Source organism: Pseudonaja textilis, chromosome 2 (genome assembly GCF_049901715.1).
Source record: "Pseudonaja textilis isolate UNSWEBS1 chromosome 2, rPseTex1.2, whole genome shotgun sequence".
Classification (NCBI taxonomy): domain Eukaryota; kingdom Metazoa; phylum Chordata; class Lepidosauria; order Squamata; family Elapidae; genus Pseudonaja; species Pseudonaja textilis.
The window spans coordinates 224,869,783-224,889,057 of NC_141991.1; the positions used below are offsets into that span (position 1 = coordinate 224,869,783).

Genomic DNA, 19,275 nt, shown 5'->3' on the forward strand with positions numbered 1-19,275 from the left:
GATGAAGAAGGCGGGACTGGGAGCTGCCGGGGAGGACCTTCCTCTTGAGAGGTCAGGGACCGCGACGCGGAGGGTGCGGTCGTCGGTCTCGGCAACCGAGTTAGCAGGCGAGTGATGGGGAGTACGGAACTGCTCGGGTTGTTCCTGGCCGTTTCGGGGCTCCTGGCGGCCTCATCTCGGTATCCAAGGTGGGCCGCTGGGCCTCAGGAGCTGCTGTTCTTGAGCCCCGGGACGCCTCCGGATTCGTCCCCTTTCGGCTCGCTTTGGCCGCTGCCTCAGTCGCTTCGCGTCTCCCCAGAGAGGTTCCGGCTAGTACCCGATCAGTTCCAGATCGTCCACGGCCCGGGATCCTCCGCGGGTCCGGATTGCTCCTTGTTGCAGGACGCTTTCCGCAGGTGAGCGCCTTCTTTGGGATGAGTTGCAGCGGAATAGAGCGGAGGTGGGGGGGTGATCAGCATGGCAACTTCGGCATAGAAGGAACTCCGGGATGATGCTTGCAGAACCTCAAGATAAGTTTTTCTCCTAATGAAGCCTTAGCGAAAGAGACTATCTTGAGCGTGGGGAGTTTTCGTCTTCTGGGTACATTTAAGCAGAAGCTGCTTAGCCATCACATGGGGGTGCTGTATTTACATCCTGCACTGTTTTATGTGATCTGTAGTTGGACGGGGAAGAGAGGCTGTTTTGTCACGAGGTGTTATCGATCGACGATTCCCAGCAACTCTCACCTCATATCTAGTCTGGCTGAGGTTGCTAGGAGCCAAAGTCCAAAAATACTTATGGAGTTAAATTATGGATGAGCTTGATTGGTTTCCTGCAAATGTTTCATTGCCAGGCTGGGTAATATCAGAGTGATGCACTGATGTTACCCTAACCTTGCAACAAAATGTCAGAGATAAACATCAGAAATCGGAGAACATAAAAAATCAGAGACGACCAGGAAAACAGCAGTTCAGATCCGAGTTCAGTTCAGTTCAGTTCAAATCAACTATTACACACCCTGGAGAGGCATGGACTGAATGACTGTTAAGCTCGCCTTCTGATTGCATTAGTTGCCGAAAAGCTTCTGTCTACAGAGCATCAAAATCCAGATCTTTTTCTGAATTGGCTTGTGTGTTCCCATTTTGATAATCTCAACTGTATTGTCTTCCATGTCTTGAAATTCTGAAAGTCTAGGTAGAGGGGGGGAGGTGTTGTTTTTTAAATTATTTTCATTCGTTTGAACTCTTTTCCGCCTGGTGCTTTGGTTCCTTCCAGTATCCACTTTCAACTTTAATCAACCTTGCTTCCTATTTGAGTTGAATTCCATTCTAGCATATTATTTAGTTATATATTTGTTTTTCAAGTTTTAAAGCAAAAATAACCAATATTTCTGGCTTTCTGATCCGTTTCAAACTTTCATAAATCAAAACCCTTTTTTCTTGCTTTTTGCCAATTGTATATTATTTAAAATTTTTGAGACTCTATTTAAAATTTCTTAAATCCAAAGAAGATAAAACACCTCACTTATCAAATTAAGTTCACCATTTTGAAGGTGATTAGAAAATAAGTTTGACTGTCTTTGTGTCCTTATGAAAGGCTCCACCATGTCTTCTCCCTTGACTCTTAGCTCTCAAACCCATAGGAGAAAAGTGTTTTAGAGTCTTCCTACAATGATCTGCCTATCAGCACTCACTGAAAACCTCCCAACCCAATCTCAGCCTCTCCGGAGAAATTTGAAGGGCTTGTTTACTAACTGGTCTTTTATTCTGCACAGTGGTTGTCATCATTGTTCATTATTTACTCAGCCAAGACTCACACTGGAAGGCTGTGTTCTCATTATTTTTGAAAACATGTGATTCTTGTCTGTCTGGTACTTACTAACTTGGGATGGTTGTAGGTCTGTTGCCAATAAAAGAATGCACTGACTATTACATAACATTTAGCATCCAAATGTATAAAAATATGCATTTTTACCAATAAATTTAAATGGTGATGGTGAAGATTGTCAGCATACTTCAGTGAAGCAACAGACAGAAGGAAATACATGGTTAATGCTCCCTTCCATTATAGGTAGGATAATTACATTGAAGTGATCTCAGAGACAACTTTCTTTCAACTTAGAACAAACTTTCCCAAGGTGGTACCTTCAGAAAATACCATTGGCCAACATAAAGTATCTGCAGCTGAAAACAAGTAACACCATAAACACAATAATTACTCAGAATCACTGCAAGAAGCATGTAAATTTAATAAAGAAATAATCACACAAATGAGATATTAATGTCATAAAGTAACCAGATTACAGAATTCACATAAGGCTTTTGCTGCAACTAGTTCCATGTTGGCTGGAAATTGTGAGTGGGTGTTGAGAGAGGATCTTAAAAATACAAATTTTTCTGAATTTCAAAACCCAAAGTTTAACAAAGAATTGGTATATTCAGATCTACTTAAAAGTTCTGTTTCAGTAATTGGGCTTTGTACAGCTATGCTGAGCTATTTCTTTTCTTATTGACTTTCAGTTTAGTTCAATGTTTGAACTCAGCCATTATGGTTAGAATCAACCATTGTTGAATCACATATTGCTGTGGGAATCAAGATTCAAGGAAATTATTTCTGACCAGAAATAATTCAAAAAGTTGTTAAAAGAACACAAAATATTAACACTATGTACTTTCTCTATTATGAAAAAATAAACAATAGCTTGTCTTTTATTGTTATTATTATTAGATTTGGGTTTTCTTTAGTTTCTGACAATCTTGCTAGAAAGCAAATTTTGAATATATTTTTCTGTGCCACTGAATTTACTTCCAGGTATTATGAATATATAGTTGGATATTCCAAATGGCAGAATCGAGATGAGAAAAAATCCTTATGTGAAACAGAATTGTCCTTGCTTCAAGTGATTATCACTTCAAAGGATTCCGAATGCGATAAATTTCCTAGCATTACATCAGATGAAGCCTGTGAGTATCTGACAATATAAGTCTGCCTATGTTCTGTCTTCCTTATTTTCTTACATCTTTTGGGTATGTTATTGGATGCTATTTTAGTCATCTGTAATAACCACCTTCTTATCTAATAATTTTATCTGGTGAGTAATTGAATAAAATATTGCAATATTACAGGTCAACATTTCTTTAATAAGACTCATCATACTTGTCTTTATGATATGTGGGAACTATGATTCTTTGTTCTTTGTGTACGTGCTAGGACAACGGAGCCTTCTGGTAGTTGGTTGGAACACGAAGCAAGGAGCAAAGACAAATTGTTGCCATTTCTTAACCAGAACTGTAGCAAACTTAAACTCTGCAGCTTTGTATGCTTTATGCGAATGATCAGTGCATGTTGTGTGATGTAATGCGTTTGTGATAGGACATTAACAAAATTGCTACGTTAACAAGATTGCTTCTAATAAAAGAGGGTTTCTGAGTTCTCTCTGCGCTCTCATCCCAAGACAACTTTGCGAAGTGTCTTCTTTTCATGAGAGACCACCACAATGATACAGTTATATACAGGGGTGGGATTCAAATTTTTTAACAACTGGTTCTGTGGGCATGGCTTAGTTGGTGGGCATGGCTTGGTGGTCATGTTATTAGCTGGGCACAGCCAACTCAATATCATTCACATTGAGACACGCATCTCCTCGCCTGGCCTCTCATGACAGTAGGGATGCTGCAACAGTTGTAAGTGTGAAAAACGGTTATGACACTTTTTTCAGTGCCATTGTAACTTTGAATGGTCACTTCACACAAGCAAAGTACCAGCAAAGGAGGGGGGAAAAACTCCAGAGAAGTTTCAGAGACAGGAAGTCTAGTCCTGCCAAGAAGGGTTAACAGAGAGGCAGTTTCTGTAAGCAACACCAGAATGTTTTCTTCCTGCCTTCCTTACAGGATTAGGCCAGTAATTTTTTCTAACAACCAGAACTGCTTAGAATGTTAACAACCAGTCCTAGCGAATAGGTGCGAACTGGTAGAATCCCACCCCTGGTTATATAATGTTAGCCCTTTGAGGTAGTTCAGATAAGAAACCAAGATCATGAACTTCACTAAGTTACAGTATCAGAATTTTGCATATCTGAAAGCACTTCTGCCTTTTCCTGCCTTTACTTTCCAGAGAACTAGGGAGGATCCCTTCTGAGACATTTCCCACACTCCCATTCCTTCTAACTTGATATATCTTTTGTCTGACCTGTGGCCTGAAGGCTCCCAAGGTTATTTTCACAACCCATTACTCATGGGTTATCTAGTTATAAAAATGAATGTAGATGAATGGTATTTCATCAAATAATTCACTGCAAATTAGATGCATATATTTTGATAATTGAAATATTTGATGGACGCAAATGGGACTGCAGCACAATCCAGTGTTCTATCAGATGGGTCCTTCTCAAAGATACCCGGTTCAGTTCCTCATTCTGAATCTTTTTTCATCTCCTTCCCCATACAATTCATTAGTATTCCACGTGCTCAGGAATCAATGCTCTGATTTAGGAAAAAAAATTCCTCATTAAAGGCTTTACTTTTAATAAAATACTAAACCCTGGATGACCAAGAAAGTCCAGCGCCTCTTGCACGACAGGACCAAGGCCTTTAGGTCCAGCGATGGGGCAAGATACAGTGTGGCCAGAGCTAATCTGAAGAAAGGTATTCAGAAGGCCAAGACTGATTATAAGAGGAAGATTGAGGATAATTTTTATAGCAATAAGATGAGGCAGGTGTGGTGAGGGATTCAACAAATTACAAACCATCAACCGACCAATGTCATCGCTGCTGAGGGAGATGCTTCATTGGCAGAGGAACTGAATCATTTCTTTGCTCACTTTGAAGTGGAGACATCAGAGACAGATAAAATACAACCACCAGCCAATTGTAGCCCCCACCTCATTGTGGAGGAACAGGAGGTGAGGAGCATTCTGAGGGCTGTGGACCCTAGAAAGGCTGCCGGTCCTGACAGTATCTCTGGCCAAGTGCTTAAAGACTGTGCTGATCAGTTGGCTGGAGTCTTTACCAGGATCTTCAATCGGTCTTTATCCCAGTCCACTATTCCATCTTGTTTGAAGGCTTCCACCATTGTTCCGCTGCCAAAGAAGTTCCCTATCAATAACCTCAACGATTACAGACCAGTGGCACTCACTCCTATCATCATGAAATGCTTTGAGAAATTGGTCTGCCGACACACCATTTCTGATCTTCCGCATACATTTGATAAACACCAGTTTGCATACAGAAAAAATAGATCTACAGAGGACGCTATAGCCATCACTCTTCACACTGCTCTGACTCATCTAGAACAGTGGGAGGGCTATGTGAGGATGCTTTTTGTGGATTTTAGTTCTGCGTTTGACACAATTCTTCCATATAGACTAGTGTCTAAACTTCTGGACCTTGGACTTTCTTATTCAATCTGCCTTTGGATTATGGATTTCTTATCTGACCACTCAGAGGGTCAGATTAGGTAACCATACCTCTTCAGCCCTTTTTCTTAACACTGGTACACCACAGGGTTGCGTGTTGAGTCTTTTACTCTATATTCTTTATGTGCATGACTGCATTCCCATTCACGCTAGTAATAGTATTACTAAATTTGCAGATAATACAACAGTGGTGGGATGAGGTGCCTACCGAGATGAGGTGGACCGGTTGCTTTCGTGGTGTGGAGACAATAACTTGGTCCTCAACACTAATAAGACTAAGGAGCTTATAGAAGGATCAGACCAGACATCTAGCCCTTGCTTATCAATGGAGACCTAGTGGAGCAAGTGGCCAGTTTTAAGTTTCTGGGTGTTACCCTAAAAGAGGACCTGACCTGGGGTGCTCACATTGCAGCTCTCATCAAAAGGGCCCAGCAGAGATTATACTACCTGAGACTTCTCAGAAAACAACAACTGAATGAAAAACTGCTGGTGACCTTCTACCACTGCACCAGAGAGAGTATTTTAACTTACTGCACCTCTGTATGGTTTGCCAATTGCACAGTGGCAGATAGGAAAGCACTCCAGAGGGTTAACGTCATTGTCCAGAAGATCATTGGTTGCCCTCTCCCCTCTTTTGGAAGAGCTTTATAAGCTCCTGCTGCCTTAAGAAAATTCAAAACATTTCAAAGATCCATCTCATCATGGGAACCCTTTTTTTGAACTATTACCATCTGGCAGACAGTACAGAAGAATAAAAACAAGGACAAATAGGCTGAAAAACAGCTTCTACCCAGGGCAGTAACTCTTTTGAATTCAGCTGTATAGTGCAGTATTGGTGCGGTGTTGGGGGGTTTTGGTTCAATGTGTGGAGAGTGAAGGATGTGTGTTTGTGTTTATTTTCATGGTCATGGTCATGATATGCATTGAAGATGGTGTTTGATTTCGTTGTACGAGGTGCAATGACAATAAAGTTAACTAACTAAAGTTTCTCTGTGAAGTGAGGACGACGTATTTCTGAATTCATAAGGATTCTGAATTTCAGTAGAAGGAATTCTGATCCTGTTAACATTACTTCCCCCCCCCCCTAATTTATTCAGGGATGTGGGTGTCTGTAAATGTCTTGAACATTTTCTAAACTGGAGAAAATTTCATTTCCTTTCCTGAGCAGTGTATGTGCAAATGGACATAAATAGTGAAATACTGCACACTTTTCTGTTTGTGCTTTGTCTTTGCACTTTAGCTAGAAACCTTAGTACATACGAAAGGCATTAGAGTACTATAACACCTATTGATCCCATACATGGAAAAAACTGTTGTAATCATATGCAATATTGTGAGCTTCTTAGAAATGTTTGCTGATTTCCCCTATCCACTGCAAAACAGATGAAGTGTGTATCAGGTTCACAAACCTGTCCCCTGAGCAACTTCCTTCAGTTTGGGAAATCGCAAGTAATATAAGACCTGATATCAAGAAATGTTTATTCCTTAGAGGCTGGTTGTAGTGGGAGAGTGATTTGCTTGGTTTCCTTTCACTAAACCTGTAGAACATCTGCTTCCATGTTTGATTTGCACATATGTGCAGTCAGTGTGCAACTGAGTGATAATTTTCTAAATGGTTGTTTCATGGTTTGCTTTACTGAATAATAATTCCATGTTAAATATTTTTTTCCCTTTTAAGATCATCTTCAAGTATCAAAGCCCACATCTGTGCTAAAAGCAAACAAAGTCTGGGGAATATTAAGAGGTGAGTCTCAAAATAACAGAGGATGAAAATTTTCTATTCACCCAGCATGCTGTTATCATTGTGATAATTATTATTATTATCGTAATAATATTTAATGAGGTATCCTAATGATTAATTATCATAATGAACTTTAGGATGGTCCAACATCACTTGGAAAAATCATCTTTCTGCATAGATATTCTATTTAGCAATCACGGTTAATACTGATATAAACCTATGCCCTTTCAAATGTCTACTCTGTTTTGAAAACTATCGGTTCGGTTGACAGTGTCAACACAGTCTGTAACAATGGATATTGCTGTCAGGTCTACTATCGTGTCCTGCCATTCTGTTGGAAAGGGGGGTGGGGAACAGCTTGCTGGCATTTTTCACATAGTTTTGTTTTTGCTGTAACTGCTTGGGAGTTAGGGAGAGGGACTGCTTTCAGAGACAGAGCAGATGCCCTCCCAGTCAGTTGCAGCCTGGTTCCAAGGCTATCATACCCGGAGAGTGAACTGTTATCTGCCTAGCATCTCAGTGTTCTCAAAACAACCTTGCAGCATCACACTGGCTGCTGGTGAACCAGTCAGGGGGATTGTGTTTAGGGACATGAAATAATTGCTTTGTGTTTTGCATGGACTCTTTCAGATTCCACCTGACTTTACTGCAACCATATTCTTTCAGTAAAAGTTCTTTTGATTCAAGTCAGCGATTCAAGAGTTTTGCTTTCCCGAGAGACCAGCTGGGGCAGATCCTTACATTTGCAAATTATGCATTGCATTAAAAAAAAACCCTCTTATTTTTCCTAAATCTATTGTAAATTAGCTTTATTAGGTGACCCAAATTCCAGTTTCTGATATAATCCCAACTCTTATATTATTTTAAAACTTTTATTCTATTGATTTTTCTCCCAAACAGTAAGCTATTTTTTTTAATACGGGTCATGTTAAAAACTGATGTAGACAGTTGTAATCTATCTATACTATAATCAATTAGAAACATGCAAATTTAAATTAGGTTGCAAAACATTAATAGCCCATCCAGAATAGAATAGAATAGAATAGAATAGAATAGAATAGAATAGAATAGAATAGAATAGAATAGAATAGAATAGAATAGAATAGAATAGAATTCTTTATTGGCCAAGTGTAGTTAGACACACAAGGAGTTTGTCTTGGTTCATATGCTCTCAGTGTACATAAAAGAAACGATATATTCATCAAGAGTCAAGAATCACAAGGTACAACACGTAAGGATTAATAGCCCATCTAGTGCTTACTATTGGGTTGGCTTTGCTGTTCCTGAAAATATTTAGAGGAAATGATGAGGCAGAGAATATAAGTGATCTTCATCTCTCATTTCTCAACCTTTTCAAAAGAAAAGCTCATATTCCCTGCAAATAAGATGTGGGCTGTGCTACAAATAAATCCCATTTGAACTCTACATTGTAGAGTTCCCAAACATCTATCCATTTTCTCTCTTTAAAAGAAAGTTTAGTAATTTAGGAACAAGACCAACTGTTTAGTTAAACATCTTTGGACTATCTGGCTTCAAAACAATATTACTTGGCGGTTCAGGAATAAAGTTCCATCTCTCTCTCTCTCTCTCTCTCTCTCTCTTTCCAGGTTTGGAAACTTTCAGCCAGTTATTATATGAAGATGATTGTGGAAGTGTGAGTATCTCAGATGATACATTATTTTCTTCGGGTTTGGGTTTAACACTCCCAGATGTTGCTATTCTGTGATTTGAGGTTATTTTGAGAGGTAATGTTATGTTTATTTATTGAAAACAATATTTTTAATACAATAAACCAATACGGCAGAATCTGCACTGGCTTCTTATACAGTGCATTCAGAAAATATTCAGACCCCCTTCATTTTGTCAATTTTGTTATGCTGCAGCCTGATTCTACAGTTGTTGAAATTCATTTTTTTCTCATTAATCTACATTCAGTACCCCATAATGACAAGGTGAAAACAGAATTTTAGAAATGTCTGTAAATTTATTAAAAAGAAAAAAAAAACTGAAATATCACAGTCATAAATATTCAGACCCTTCATTCAGTACTTTGTTGAAGCATCTTTGGTGACAATTATAGCCTTGAGTCTTTGCTGTGACAAGCTTTGCACACCTGGATTAGGAATTTTCTGCCATTCTTCCTTGTAAATCCTCTCCAGCTCAATCCAGATGGCAACCTTTAGTGGACAGCCATTTTTTAAAAATAAAGTTTTATTTGGGTTTTCACACATACAAAATACAAGTAAAACATCTTTTTTGAAAATAGCATGGTCCCGGGTTGAACTTCTTTATACAGACACAAAACTCAATTTCATGCTCCTTTTTGTGTTCTATTCCATATCTTATACTATTCTTCATTTTCTATATAGTTTTTCCCCTCTTTTAATTTTCTCAATTTTATTTTGATTATCTCATCTCAGTTCAAATCATTATATTTATACTTTTGTCTGTTCTGTTTCAATTTCATATTATCTGTTCTCATTAAACCAATTTTCTCCTGTAGTTACAATTGGAGTATGACACCTTTATATCTTTTAATTACATCCATTCAACTCTTATTTAAACTTCAATATATACCTTAAGGTTATGACCTTCAATATAATACATAGTACATAACTTCCAATCGAATTCTGCTTGGTACATTCTTATACACACTATATTCTTTTAAAAAGTTTATAAATATATGTAATTATAAACCCTCATTCCATTCCAATTCAGTTCTATCATTAATAATCATTAAAATCTTAACATCTTTAACACTTCTTTTCAATTAAATATCATACTTCTTTAAAGACAGCCATTTTCAGGTCTAAAATTTTGTTTCACTTTGTCATTATGGGGTATTGAGTGTAGATTAATAAGGAAAAAGAAGAATGTTAACAACTATAGTATTAGACTGCAGCATAACAAAATTGACAAAAGTGAAGAGGATCTGAATACTTTCTGAATGCACTGTAATTTTTCTGCTCAAATTCTGTGACCTCTATTTAGTAACTTATCTATCATCTATAATAGATCATTTCAATCTCGAACTTCCAATATTCTCCTTATTGGTCTATTATTACTTATATTTTAGCAGGGTTAAACTGGGAGTCCTTTATTTCACTGATTGTTCAGACAACTCTCACCATTACATAGGCAGTGACCATATCATTCAGTTATGATGGGAGTTGATGTCCAGAAAAATTCTGGATAATAGCTTGAAGGGATAGCATCAAAAAAAGGCAGTAGGCACAATTACAAATTATTTATTTGTTTATACTCTTTGGAACTGTATGTCAATATTTTATTGAAGTTTACACTAAGCAGTATTTATATTTGAATATAACATATACATTAATGTTTAGTTTTCAGGTAATAAAATATAACCTTTGAAGCAGTAGGAATAGTAGTAATTTCATTTGCATAAATACATAATTTTTCAAATCTATGGCTAAATGCATTGCAAGATATTTGATAAATTTTTGTATGCTGGGAAGTCAAGTTTAATACCTGAATAAATGTATCTTACCACAAAAAGTCAAATTTGATTATCTGCCACATTTTTTACATGCATGTGGCTCTTTTGTTTGTTTCAACAGTATTTTGTTAACGAGTCTGTCATAAGTGACTTTCCAAGATTTGCATATCGAGGAATCTTGCTTGATACATCACGACATTTCCTGCCACTGAAAGTTATTCTAACTAATTTGGTAAGTGATCCAGATTATGTGTTGAGTCATCTTGGTATATAAAGCTGCAGTTGCCATCCAAGTTGAGAAGATTCTAGTAGGCATTTAAAACAAATCACTATAGATGAGTAAGCTAGTTGTATTAATCTCCGCATGTGGTGGGTGAGTTTTTACTTAAAATTTCCAGTATTTACCGTTGTTATTCTTTATTCAATTTATATCTTGCCCACCTTCCCAGAGGGCATTCAATGCATGTTATAATTTTAGAAAAACTTAAGTACTTGTAGTCTTCCATTTATGACCATTTGTTTCGTGACTATTCAAAGTTACCAGGGCACTAAATGAAGTTACAGCTGTTATAGCACCCCTATGATCATGTGATCAAAATTTAGGCACTTGGCAGCCCACGTGAACCTATGGTTTGTTTACTCATCCTCAATTCTTCAAATTGGGCACATCATTCCAAATAGTCTGCCCCATTCTTGCAATGCTTCAAAGGTCTTCTTAGAAAGCTTCTGAGTAGTGGTGGTATTCAGCAGGTTCTGACCAGTTCTGGAGAACTGGTAGTGGAAATTCTGAGTAGTTCAGAGAACCGGCAAATGCCACCTGTGACTGGCCCCGTCTCCATCTATTCTTTGCCTCCCAAGTCACAGCTAATCAGCTGGCTCTTCTTTTATTGCCCTGCACAGGAGAACAGAGCTGGAAAGCAGGTTAGTGGGGTGGGGAGGGAATGGGGATTTTGCATAACCTTCCCCCAGGAATGGAGAGGGAATGGAGTTTTTGCAGTAGCCTTCCCCTGCCACGCCCACCAAACCACACCCACCATGCCCACCATGCCACGTCCACAGAACCAGTAGTAAAAAAATTTGAATCCCACCACTGCTTCTGAGGTCTTCCTCAGGTGTTGTGGGAACATATGCACTATTTAGAGAATGGCAGGTGCCCTTTTCTCACAATGCTTCAGAAAAGCCTCACAACTTTTCCAAACAATCAAGATAATGAAGCAAAAAAGTTGCCTCAGGAAAAAGTCCAACCATGGCCAACAACTTCCTCTCTTACAATAGGGCCAGGCTGCGAGTGCCTCACCAACAGCAGGAGAAAACCAGCAAAGATCAGCGAGGCATACAGGGCGCACAGAGACTGAGGCATGCTGCACTGTGCTGCTGGGATGGGCAGTGGTGGCTGAGGCTTCCCAGGCTGTGGTGTGTTGGCCAGGCTAGGGCAGCTGAGACTTCCCAGGATGACTGCAGCTTTGAATTTTTCTGTAACTCAGGGACTTGTTGTAACTCTAGAGCCGTGGCGCACCAAGAATCCCCCGAGCCACAGCATATTCTTTTCTGGCCTCTCTGTTTTTCTTACCACACCGCAGCACCCTCCCAATTTGTATGTGGCCTGTAGAAGGCTCCCAGGCTCTTCCCCACCCCTGAGCTCCTTACCTGGGATTCCCTCTGCTTAACAAATCCCACCTCTAGAGTTATGATGGCAACCAGAAAAGGTGGGATTTTGATCGCTGTGTGGTCATGTGACATCTCCCTTTATAACTGTATTACTTAGCGATGGAAATTCTGGTCCCAATTGGGATTGTAAGTCAAGAACTACCCCTAATTTAAATCAGATTAAAACATATTGATTAATTAAAGAAAGCAGAAAGATTGGAAACTGAATACAGCTTCAAAGGGAACAGGTTCCATAGCTCGGTTATACAGAGAACACACTTTTCTATATGTATAATAACAGACTTGGATAACAAATTATATTTAAGAGGGGCTTCCCTACTGACCTTAATTTAAATGGCATCCATTTAAAAATTTGAAATTCAGGCAAAACTCAGGAATCTAATGACTGGGACAGGGACTATGCAATCCATAAATTTGCCACTTATAAAATGTTATGTAGAATCAATGTTTTCTATTGCTCAAGCCTAAAATTTATGGGTTACATAAATTTCCTTTCCCAGTCGAGTTTGATTCTTAATACTTGCATGTGTATCCCAGGTCTTCCAGAATGCACTTTCTATTGTATAGTTGCTGAAAAAGCAAGTTCTCACAGACCAAATGAAATGGACTTGGCTGAGAAGAGAAAAACGTGCTTTCTTAAAGTTAGAGAAGAGGCTTCAACTTCCAAGTTAAAAATGCTAATGTCACCCTTTTAGAATGCTATAATAATAAAGCCTAAAAATTCTGGGTAAACATGAACAAGATGTACCAGTAAAACCATTTTGCACATAATGATCTGAAGGCAAAATCCAAGATTCATAGACAGGTTTTCATTCAGTGAAAGGATGACCTAGAAAACTGAAGCGTGAATAGCTATTGGGTTTTGGCAAAGGAAAAAGGCCAATGAAATGAGGCCATGGCATGAAACAGTTGGCTCCATACTGGTATATTCAGTGTAAGAATAGATTTGACAGAATAATAAAATACAAGAAACTGCCTATGAGAAAAGGGGAAAGGGATGGGGAAATAGCAGAAGATCTTTCCTTCAGAGTATAAGATGCAGAATGTGTTTAGTTACAGAAGGCAGGTTCTTTAGAATTAGGAAGAACTTCATAAAGACAAGAATTGGTAGGCCTAATTACTGAGGGAAGTGGTGAGCTCCTCTTGCTATACATTTAAGTGTAATCTAGACAGCTACCTGTCAAGAATCTGTTAATCTAGATTTCTTTACTGAGCAGGGAGAACTTGCCGGCCTAAATAACCTCTTCCCATTAACCATTTCATTGGGTCAGTTTCCATTCCTGGTCCCCAGGCCTGTTGACAAAACCATATTTAGGCCTTACAGTAAAGCAGCAGGTTGCGGGCTAAGCAGTGGTGGGATTCAGTTTTTTTTTACTACGTGTTCTGTGAGAGTGGCTTAGTGGGCATGGCAGGGAAAGGATACTGTAAAATCTCCAGTCAGGGGTGGTAATTGCCAGTTCTACGAACTACTCAAAATTTCCGCTACTGGTTCTCCAGAACTGGTCAGAACCTGTTGAATGCCACCTCTGGGACTAAGTTACTGTACCTCAGGGGAATGATTTTCATTAAGAAGGAGTCACCACTGAGAAGACCTTTTTTGGTGGTTCTACCAGATGGCAACCCCTAATCAGTGGGACCTACAACATACAGACAAGAACTCATGTAGTTTTGAGGAACACGCCTAAGGCCTAAATTTTACACTGTGAAGACGTTTACATAGTCAATATATACTTATGCATTTTGGCAACATGTGGAAATACCTTCTTTGGTAGCTATCTTATTTAGGTCATAATATTTGGGTTCTGTGACTGCTTCTTGAAATCAGTTACATAAAATTAAATATCTCATAAACATTTATAGTATTTGTATGTAAAGCTTTCCTCCAGAGGTGGTATTCAGCAGATTCTGACCAGTTCTGGAGAACCAGTAGCAGAAATTTTGAGTAGTTCAGAGAACCAGCAAATACCACCTCTGACTGGAGATTTTACAGTATCCTTTTCCTGCCATGCCCACCAAGCCCACAGAACCGGTAGTAAAAACAATTTGAACAATTTGAATCCCACCACTGCCTATAGGCCTATTCTCTCAGGCCTATAAATAATTTAGTAGTTATAGAAATAATGATGAGATTGTTCTCATAGAGAGCATGGAAGAAATAAGATTTTAAATTCCCACATATATAAATTAATTTTGGGATGTAGAATGTGTCACTAAAATACCTTCTTGCAAGGGTGGGATTCAAATTTTTTAACAACCAGTTCTGTGGACATGGCTTAGTTGGTGGGCATGGCTTGGTGGTCATGTGACTGGCTGTGCATGGCCAACTCAACATCACTTACATCGAGGCACGCTTCTCCTCGCTTGGCCTCTCATGACTGTGGGGATGCTGCAACAGTCGTAAGTGTGAAAAATGGTTATTATTAATTTTTTGGGTGCCATTGTAACTTTAAATGGTCACTCCACAAAAGCAAAGTACCAGCAAAGGAGGGAAAAAGACTCCAGAGTAGATCCAGAGACAGGAAGTCTAGTCCTATCAAGAACGTAATAAGGGTTAACGGAGAGGCAGTTTCTGTAAGCAACACCAGAATGTTTCCTTCCTGCCTTTCCTTACAGGATTAGGCCAGTAATTTCTTCTAACAACCGGTTCTCCGAACTGCTTAGAATGTTAACAAATGGTTCTAGTGAATAGGTGCGAACTGGTAGAATCCCACCCCTGCCATCTTGTCTTTCCTATCACAGGATGCCATGGCCTTTAACAAGTTCAACGTCCTGCATTGGCACATTGTGGATGACCCTTCCTTTCCTTATGAAAGTACCACTTTTCCAGAATTGAATGCCCAGGTAAGTAAGAACATACGGAATCATGTGTGTATTTTTTGCACAAAAGACACACTTTTCTCCCAAAAATAGTGGCTGGAAATGTTTGTGCAGCTTATAGAGTGAATATTGCAGTGGGGGAAGGGAAATCACTGTCACCACTGCCACCGTTTGCTGCCTCCAGGGAACGCTGGAGCCTTTGCTGCCAAGCACCTGATTGGTGGCAGCAATAGACGGTGAACAGTGGCAGCAAAGGCAAATAATAGCAGTGGCGGCAATTGATAGCAATAGGCAGCGGTGGCAGCGATCCCCGCTACCTAGAACAGCTGATCAGCAGTATTCCAGACGATCCAACCACCAATCAGCTGCTAAGCAACAAAATCTCCAGTATTCCTTGGCGGCAGCGGCAGCTCAGCTCAGCTCAGTTCAGTTGACCAGTAGTGGACACAATGGAGCGGAGCCTTGAGGAGCCATGTGCTGGGGCTGCAATAATGTGCTGAAGCTAAACAGGCTGTGTGCTGTTTGCTGCAAATACACTAGCCAGATGAATACCAGATGGTTGCTAGGAGGCAGAGGCAGATTTTTTTTCTTGTTTTCCTCCCCAAAAGCTAAGTTCCAGAGCATCTTATAGTGCAAAAAATACAGTATTTAAAAAATAAAATTCAGAGACCTATTACTCACATACTTCAGTTATATTAGGGCCCTGCTATTGGACAGGTATCACAAAACTCCTATAACCTACCACCTGGTTCCTTGTTATAATGTGATTTTGCACTGTAAATTTTATTTGGCCTTAAGCCAACATTTAATTTCTCCTTTTTTTAGTAATAATGCCAAAGTGATCAAAAGATTTCTATATAGTGTTCAGTGTTCGTCTTAGCTACCGTAATAAGGATGTCTGGGTGGCTTATATAATGTCACTGAGTTCTGTGAATTGGCATATGATGCTTCCTGAAGACTCAATTACTCCTATATTTATTGTTTGTCTTTCTTTTTGTATGTATGTTTGTGCTGTTTTGGTGCTGGCCTTTGGTTGTAAGTTTTTTTATTTGACATGGGTTGTCTCAATGGTAGAGCAGGAGATTTATTCCCATTGACACAAAGGTGTCTTATCAAGCATAAAAATAACTCTATAAAGAGTACATACAGCCATCTTCTTTCCTGCTTTTTTCAATTACCAACTTCAAGTTTCATGGGCTAGATCTTCAGAGATACCACAACCATGTTCCATTTTTCATCCATCATGAAAAACTGATGGATGATCCGTCATTTGCCAACGCCTCAAAAGTTGCATGGTCATTTAGAAAAATAATACATAGGGAAGCAAGATTAATTTTTCCTAGGATTTCAAAGAGAATTATCTTGGATGGTCTATTCTTCTTAGTATTACTCAAAGTACTGATCGTCAGTAAAAGGTACAAACACGGTTTGTGCTTAATTTCATTCAAAAACTGTTGTAATATTATATTTCTCCTAGATTTAACCACTCCTCACTTGTTGACATTTTCCTAGAGTATTGGAAAAAAATGTTATCTCTTGTTTATTTCCACAGGGTGCTTATACTCCCAACCATGTTTATACTCCCACAGATGTCCATAATCTCATAGAATATGCTCGGTTGCGAGGGATTAGAGTTATTCCAGAATTTGACACCCCAGGACATACTCAGTCTTGGAGAAAAGGTAAAATGTATATCATTCTGAACAGCGAACTAAGAATAACTATATGCTTACAATAGGAATCAAAAAAGAGAGAGAGAAGATTGGTAGCGAAATACAAATATACATTTATTATTAAATGTTATTTAAATTTAAGTTGTTACATAATTCTGGTCTCGCTGACTACATATAATTCAGATATGTTCAGATTTTAAATGTCTTCTGATAAAGAGAGGAGGTGGGGTTTCAACTACTTTTATTTATCTTCTATGTTTTATTGATTTTTTTGTACTTGAGATTTGGGCAGCATACAAATTTAAAATTTACACATTGTGTTTGGATAGCCATCCAGAATGTTTAGACTGGATTTGGCACTGCAGTATTAAGCAAGGTCAGGATAATTGCCCTGTGGTCCTGGCAGGCAACCCAGTTCAACACAGAGAGTCATTTCTCGAAATTGTTAGCATGTAATGCTTCCCTGTCATTTTGAAGCAGGAACACATATAAACTGTAGCATGTGCCATTAAATAAGATTAACATGGTTTTAAAAATAAATATTCCTAATCATTCTCCCTTACCCAATAAGAACCTTTAACATCCAGTCTTATTGGTATAAGTCCCTGTATTTAAATCTGTTAACCTGATTTACTTTGCCTTTCCCTTATCCTCCAGAAAGTATTATAACCATCCAGTCAACAAAAGATTATTAATTCTAGAGGTTTAATAAGATATTTCTATAATACATGTTTCTGCCAATGTCAGTGATTATCATTAAGTGATTCAGAAAATGGAAACAAATTGAATTCAAGACAAAAGTACTGAATAAATAGCTAAATCATATGTGAATAGAAAAGGTTTTATGAGTCATTATTTTCCAAATCTGATTATGAACCATCATATCCCACTTGAAAGGATTATGTCCTGGGCCATTACAAAGAAAAAAGCATTTGAGTTCTTGGAAACACTTTTAAAATGAACGTAAGAAATGCAAGTTCATGTATAACAAATAGCATACATCTTTTCTTTTATTTTTGTCTTTATTTTATATACTGGGAAAAAGATATCCTCACACCCTGCTACAGTGGAAAACATCCAAGTGGCTCTTATGGACCTATAAACCCCATTTTGAATGCAACTTATGATTTTATGATGAAATTATTTGAAGAAGCTGGCAATGTATTTCCTGATGACTATATCCATTTAGGAGGAGATGAAGTGGACTTCAGTTGTTGGTATGGTGTAACACCGCAACTAAAAAGATATGACCATTATACAATTCTCCAGACTTGATTAAGAAGAGATATTGTAGAAAATATAGTAGTATAAGCGCATCATTTAACTGAATCTCATTAATGTAGCCCTGTCAATATCCAGGTTTACACAGCCACTGAAGGAAGACTTCCACCGCAGCCATATGACCCTAGAAATAGGCAGTAGCTTTAATGAGATGGAAATGCTTCCCTAATGCAGAATATTTCAAAGTATTTCTTCCTAATAGAATCCAAAATGTACAATTTTACATTACCAAAATATTTAAGTGGATATAGAAAGTCTATATACCCCAGTTAAAATGCCAGGTTCTTGAGATGTAAAAAAATCAGACTAAGATAAATCATTTCAGAATATTTTCCACCTTTATTACAACATAGAAGCTGTACAATTCAATTGAAAAACAAACTGAAATCTTTTGGAGGGAGAAATAAAAAACAATTGCATGGTTATTGTATTGTATACGACAATTGCTTATGCATTGAATATCCTGATCTTAAGATTGCCATGCCAAAAAATTAATGGGACTTGCAGATGCTTTATTCTTACTAGACAGTGGCCCAAGCTGACTTATATCACAAGTCAGAGAAGGCCTTCTTCACAGCAGCATTATTTTGTTTAGATCCCCATTCCTGTATGATTAAAAAGAACATTAGAGCACAAAATCCATTCTATTCTATTGCTACTTTAGTAGCATACTATATTATAAGAAATGTAATTTGTTGCTTTCGTTTTTCTTTTTTCCTTAGGAATTCCAATCCTGATATAACTGAATTCATGAAAAAGGAAGGATTTGGGTACTGGTATTCTAAACTGGAATCCTATTATGTTGAAAAGTGAGTCTGTTTCTTTTTCAGAAAGATTACATCATGTATTTGCAGCTTCTTTTATTGATTGCTTTTAATCCCCTAAATTGTATTTATACTGCTGCTAGCAAAACTTCCTAAAGGGCAGTGGTAGACTGGTTTCTTGCAGCTGAGCATTGCAGGGATTGGAATGAATGTCATAACAATGTCACTGGAGTGCATATAAGTGACTTTTTGAGAGCTTGAAAGAGTACCTTTGTAACTTAACAAAAAAAAAAAACAAGCTACTAAAAGCCAGTAGTTTACCTACCTAATTTTAGCAGTATGGTCTGGGATCCACATTATTGGCTGTGGCCTGGAACTTTATTTATTTATTTTTTATTCTCCTTGCTTCTTGTCCATTTTCTATCCTGGAAGAGATGGAGAAGATGGGGTTTGAGTCTGCAGATGACAAAGAAGATAGT

At 38.3% G+C, this 19,275-nt stretch overlaps 1 protein-coding gene across 1 annotated transcript in view; it reads left to right on the plus strand.

Moving 5' to 3' along the window:
- The window catches only part of HEXB (hexosaminidase subunit beta), a 25,374-nt gene continuing 6,099 nt past the window's right edge, over positions 1-19,275 (plus strand). The window contains exons 1-9 of the mRNA XM_026713964.2: positions 1-395; positions 2,791-2,942; positions 7,071-7,136; positions 8,741-8,787; positions 10,715-10,825; positions 15,001-15,102; positions 16,631-16,760; positions 17,797-17,968; positions 18,755-18,841. Of these exons, the coding sequence (XP_026569749.2) occupies positions 115-395; positions 2,791-2,942; positions 7,071-7,136; positions 8,741-8,787; positions 10,715-10,825; positions 15,001-15,102; positions 16,631-16,760; positions 17,797-17,968; positions 18,755-18,841 (1,148 nt within the window). The 5' untranslated portion in view covers positions 1-114. The remainder of the gene's footprint in view (positions 396-2,790; positions 2,943-7,070; positions 7,137-8,740; positions 8,788-10,714; positions 10,826-15,000; positions 15,103-16,630; positions 16,761-17,796; positions 17,969-18,754; positions 18,842-19,275) is intronic.